At 35.9% G+C, this 6000-nt stretch overlaps 1 protein-coding gene across 1 annotated transcript in view; it reads right to left on the reverse strand.

Annotated features, from left to right (window-relative positions):
- LOC108631544 (dynein heavy chain 1, axonemal) overlaps positions 1-6000 on the reverse strand; it is a 74457-nt gene that overhangs the window by 61249 nt on the left and 7208 nt on the right. Inside the window, exons 9-16 of the mRNA XM_026818943.1 lie at positions 5553-5812; positions 4260-4743; positions 3131-3455; positions 2331-2462; positions 1629-1949; positions 1211-1388; positions 1005-1137; positions 223-768 (exon numbers count right to left, since the gene is read on the reverse strand). Of these exons, the coding sequence (XP_026674744.1) occupies positions 223-768; positions 1005-1137; positions 1211-1388; positions 1629-1949; positions 2331-2462; positions 3131-3455; positions 4260-4743; positions 5553-5812 (2379 nt within the window). The remainder of the gene's footprint in view (positions 1-222; positions 769-1004; positions 1138-1210; positions 1389-1628; positions 1950-2330; positions 2463-3130; positions 3456-4259; positions 4744-5552; positions 5813-6000) is intronic.

Consider the following 6000-nt stretch of genomic DNA (forward strand, 5'->3'; position numbering starts at 1 on the left):
ATGAGAAACTAATGGTAGAAGGGGAAGTATACGCTGTACAAACCTCCCCTATGTGATAAATTTTATAAAGATTAGTTTATATAGAATGTAAGTATTCTTGTGCAATTAGTTTCATGTAAACAAGAAGCGATAAATCCCGACAAAGGGAAGCAATAAAGGCATTTGTAGTTTTTAATCTGAAGTTTCACAGGAGGATTAACCATGTTTTAGCTACGTTCTTACCTGCCCAAGCAATTCCTTATAGTAAATCTTGAGATTCTTCTTCTGTATCCCATTCTCGACTTGCGCAGTCCAGTAGGCTTGACCGCAGCAGAGAGTTACTTGGCCAGCCCACATGTAGACCCACGTCTTCCTCGGGAGCGTGTGAACGAGCATCAGCGCTTCGCGGATGATTAGCCTAATCGTGTTCCGCATGACAGTCTCCAGGTCGCCCAACCAATATTCGACGCTTTTTTCCGGGTACATTGGCGGGTTGAGCATTATCTCCTCGCCCTCGGCCGAGTACATGCGCGTGATCTGCAGATCATCCTCGAACCTCACCAGTTGTATGTTCTCGAAGCATTTGCGTAGGTGCGGTTGCACCGCCTGCACGTTTTTCGCCTGGGCGAGGATCTCTAGCAGCTCATCGTCGCTGAGGAAATAGAAGCGTGGGAAGATCTTCCGCTTCATCTCCAAGTAATTCGCCAAACCCTTTTGCACCACTTCGAGTAGGCTCTGGCACTCCTGAAGACTTTCAAGCAGGTTTTGATCCGGGCAAATTTTGATTATCTATTTTAAGATTAAGTGATAAAGGACAAACGTATGAATAAGAATTTTTGTTAAAAATTCATATAAATAAAGAAATTTGATATGTAATTCAAATTGCAATGAAATTCATTAAGAACGAGATTATAAAATCAAATTTTCTAGACTTCTAATTAATGAAATGCTCAACCAATTCATTTTTTCAAATACTCATATGATTCTTCGAACTTAATATAAAATGTGTTTGGAACGGAACATACGTAAGGATTTTCATAAGCATTCTTCATGATTCGCCTCCAATTTCGTTCCATGGCATTGTACTTCCTAGTTTCCATCGGCAACTGCACGTTAATATCCTCCGAGGTAAATATCGGTTCCAGGTACATCCAATCTCTATAATTTTGACCATTAGTTAATCAGCAATAACAAACTTTGGATCGAAGAAGGCCAATATGTAAAGCGGTACCTTTGCACTTCGATCCACAAGTTTAACACTTCCTCAGTTAATTTGAGTTTCCGCTCCCACTCGTTGATCTCATCCTCGAAAGCGGTTTTCAGTGGACTAAACGCGAGCTGTTGAACGCCAAGTATGTGGTTCTCGAGAAGCATCATCGTTTCTTCCGTCACCTTTATTATATAAGTTCCTACAAGTAAAAAAATGATAATGAAACTTATATTTGTTGTAATCAAAACATGATAATGCAACGTGAGGCTGAAACATAATTAAATGAACAAATTCCTATTTACATTTCATTTTCAAGTTTTAAATTCAGTACCTGTTGACTACTAAGAAAGAGAAAACTACTAGAGTAACAATTTTTTAAATCAATAACTTATGCATTTTTTTAAACTATCTTGTACTATTGAAATTATGAAAACTGTACCAGTGGCTTTGTACGGCAGTAGTTCCATGACGATTGTTTCCCACTCTTCAATCATTTTGTTCAACGTCCTCTCAGTGGCGTATTCCTTAGCGGCAGTATCAGCCACAGTTTTGACCAATTCTTCGAACTCTTGGATGCCGAGCATTAGAAGCGCTCTGAACGTCACGGCTGGCGTGAGAGTCATCTGTATACCGGTTTGAGCGCTCAACTGGTCGAAGTGACGATCCTTCATTCCCGGATTTCTTAGAGCTTGTATAAGGGCGATGTACGGTTTGAAATCATTTATCTGATCTCTTATTGCTATCGCAATGGCCTGAATCTCTATAGTTGGGAGAAAATGCGTTATAATAATAAAAAGTGAATAGAGTAATAATTTAATAGAAAAATGTGATTCATTGATAACTTGATAATTTTTTAACATTTCTTCACAAAATAACTTTACTAACAATAAACGTTTTCTAGTTGGAAATTCAAACTGTACTATTAATTACTTTGACTTTGAAAACATTTTCAGTTTGAGAATTTATTACTATGAGAATTGTGAAATATATTCTATGTAACAAGACTGCTGGTCACATAAAAATAAGTTACGGTCAGGCTGTTGTACTTTTACTTCTATTCGCAACACAGCAGTGATTTAATTGATGGTTGCAGCGCAAGGCGCAAGTATGTACTTTGTAGCTTTTCTTACTGAAAACTCACTTGGAAACTCTTGAAACGTTCTCGTCGCACGAGTCATTATCCGATGCATATCGATAACAAGCGTTTCGATCTGAGTACCATCGACGTTCATTAAAGGATTGTCCATCCAAATCTCATGCCACTTGAGCCAATCTACAAATCAGTATAATGCAACTGAGAGAAATGAACCATTTTAAATACTCATAATACAAATATTATCATTTAATATAACATATTATGTAATATAAAAAGATTGTCACTACCTAAACCATAACTATGTACAGAGCTTATCAAATGACTTTTAACTCCGAGAGAATAAAGAGAAATAATATTGAACTCAGCCTTAGACAGATGGAGTGAAGTTAAAAGATGTGTGCACATTTTCAGACTACACATATTGAGACAAAAGCTTCACTCTATTACGAGGAATTTATGTTGCGGAATAGTTTCATGGAAAATACATGTCACGCGAAGGGGAAATATGAAAGAATTCTCATATCGAAGCCACAGATTAAATATCTCACAGGAACTAATATCTGAAAATTCTTCGTATTTGGCTATAGTTGTTTTATATTAAAAATATTTATAGCTAACAAACTAACAAGAAATTTTTTCATTTTTTAAGCTACTGATAGATAAATATTTTCCTATGTTTTTTTTACTAACTCAATGATTAAATAAAAATGTATTAGACAATCAATATAAAAGTTATTTTAAACAATATTTCATATACGATAAATTCTTGCAGTATTACAAGATTCGAGAAATGCACGGATGAATTAGTTTATATAATGAATTATTACTAGAGATAATAGGATTACCTGAGGAAGTGACCCAAAGGCTTCTATAGGGTTCGAACTCCCTCATCAATTTGTACAGGTGCTCGAAAGGCACCACCTTCATACCAAAGAGCTTTTGACGCTCGTTCAATAGTAGACCCATTTCCCTTGCATCGGTCATAGCCTTCCAGACTCGCTTTACGTCCAGCGCAGTCTCGTGTATGCGGTTAATGTCTGTCTGAAGAGCTATGTTTGCCACATTGCTCACCAAAGTATCTATTCGCTCCTCTAACAAGACCTCGTCTTGCAGCTGAATCTTATGGAACTTCTCCTGCTCCTCCACGAACCGTTCATTTGTCTCCTGGACCTAGTTACAATTTCACTGATGTTTAATACCCGTTTGATACTACCGTGTATGATCAATTAGAATTCAACGAAACCTGAGGTCAATTAAATCACATGACGATTAGAAATTATGAATAAAACATTTTCAAACAATTTCATTGACAGTCTACCGTATAAAAGTTTCATTAGTTTTTAGTTACGAATTCTCTATTTTTAGTTCATCAATATTCATTAATTTTATTACGGTGCCTCAATTATAATTTTGTGTGTTTTATTTACTTTTGCTGCTAGTACAGTTTTAGTTTTTATCATGGAGTCGGGACTAAAGGAGAAAAGAAGAAAAGGAGAAGAGGAGTCAGTGTCGGCGTCGGAGCCGTTGATTTCAATTGCCGACTCCGCAGCCCTCGTACACCAATGGTATCGTTTGAAATGTTGATGTTCGATGCCTCCCGAACAAGCGAGTCTGATGAGCCACATTTGAATATCGGTTGTTAAATTTTAAACTGTTTATAGGTGACCCCATAAATTGATAGCTGAAGCAATGAATTTTCTGGACGAATCTCAGAGAACTGGAATTTATTTGATTAATGATAAAAATAAAAAAATTGATTTTAGAATAAATGCATTTAAATTTCGCTCTAAATGTTACAGTTGGTTCTCTTGTATGTATAGATTAGCAAACAAAATAATGGTAATTGAATTGAATAGATGATTCTCAATTCTAATTTCTCGGTTCTAACTGCTGTCTAACCGCTCTTAGAACATTTGAATAAAGATTTATCGTCGTAAGTGCTAAAATTACTTTGTAACAATTAATCGATAGAACTATACACTGAACCTCGTTTTCAATTAAAAGTGGTGAACCGATCGCTTCCCACTTGGCCTGAAAATCTTCGTCGGATATATTCCAGAGAAAAGCATCGAGAACGTCAAAATCGAATTTCAGCGTGTCCACCTGTTCGTCGAGATTCTGAACGCGTAATGGTATTGTTTCCATCCAATCCCGTATCTCGAATATGTGCTCGATGCTCTGTGGCACCTCTTTCAGTTTGACTCTGATCTGTGTGTACTCGTCGAGGATATTATCTACTTCCGCACGTATCCTCTCCGTGAGCATGACCAATAGGCCAGTGTAACACTCGTGTCGTTTTTCCATCAGGAATTCTTTCAATGGTCGAACGTTCACCACGAACGAACCGATGGTAATGGAGTTCGGCAAGGTGACCCCCAAGTTTTCCCTCATCCTGATCTGCAATGAAATCTCCTCCTTAATCTCCGCCGTGGTCAGGTTCTCATCCTGCTTATAGTGCCTGGAATAACCGTGCGGAATTTCATTTAGCTCCTCGTTCAACGTGGTAAATAAATCAAACTAGACGCTCTTCCAACCCTCGATAAGACTGAATTGTTTCCTGAATTAGATAAATTAAATTTTTCATGATTTCGATCTAACAAATCAAAACGTTTCTTTTATTATTTAAATATTTGATGTTTTATATTGTCTGATATTTCGACGTTCATATGTTTTCTATTTTTGGATATCGTGCACTGTTCGAATTCTTTATATACTCATGTTTTGTAAGAGCGCAGCACATTTACTACCTAGTCATTTCTCTAATTTGGTTTCCTCTTTAATCGTTATTGATATCACAGATAATTCGACTGATCTTTAAGTGTTAATTGCATTGAAGAAAAGATTTGTTAAAAGTTGATACAAAATTATTCTATTCCTTGATAACTTCGTAGAAATTTTATCACTTTATGATTGCATCTTATTTTGTATAGTTAAACCATTTAAAAATTCTTACAAGTATTAGACAATTATTAAAATATTTACAGTAGCTTTCTTTTCATGAAACATAAAATCCAGCACATACATAAGCATTAAAATATACATACGTATAATGTATGTATGATTCAAATACATGCATGTAGAACGAGGGTAGTGACTTGAAGAATTTCATTATGTAAATTCTGTGAGTTCATAGTCGTATCAATAAAATGAAAGTACTGCCTAATGCAATATTACTTGAAATTATCGTAAAATTTTTCTGTACATCCTTAAATATTATTTTCATACGAGAATAAACATATTTCGTTTCTTAAAAAAATAAATACGTACTCAATGTATTCCGTGACGTTTAAATTGAAGAACGTCTGATACCGACTGTATTCCTGCGCATAAGCTTTTAACGGTATCGTCGATTTCTCATAAGCTATTCTCAACCGATTGCGAATAATGCACACTTGATACTCGAGCAATCCGACGGAGCTTAAGAATACATCAGAGGGGAATTTCAATTCCGGGAGTAGGAACGGATGCACTTGTCTGATTTGATGGCATAGCACGAGCGCGTTGTCGTAAAGCTCGATGATAACTTCCTTCCAGATGAACAAAGACGTTTCTCAGATAGGAAAAATAAATAAATGCGGGAAGTGCTTCATTGAATTTGATACTTTTATTAAAACAATGCTTTCTATGATTGTTTCATTTTACGGAGCTTGTTGAGTGAATTCACACTTATAAAATCAAATCAATTTCCAAAATATTGATTTAAAAAATTAAGACA

This window comes from Ceratina calcarata, unplaced genomic scaffold, assembly GCF_001652005.2.
Source record: "Ceratina calcarata isolate Rehan_Ccalc_2016 unplaced genomic scaffold, ASM165200v1 scaffold92.2, whole genome shotgun sequence".
In the NCBI taxonomy this organism is placed as follows: Eukaryota; Metazoa; Arthropoda; class Insecta; order Hymenoptera; family Apidae; genus Ceratina; species Ceratina calcarata.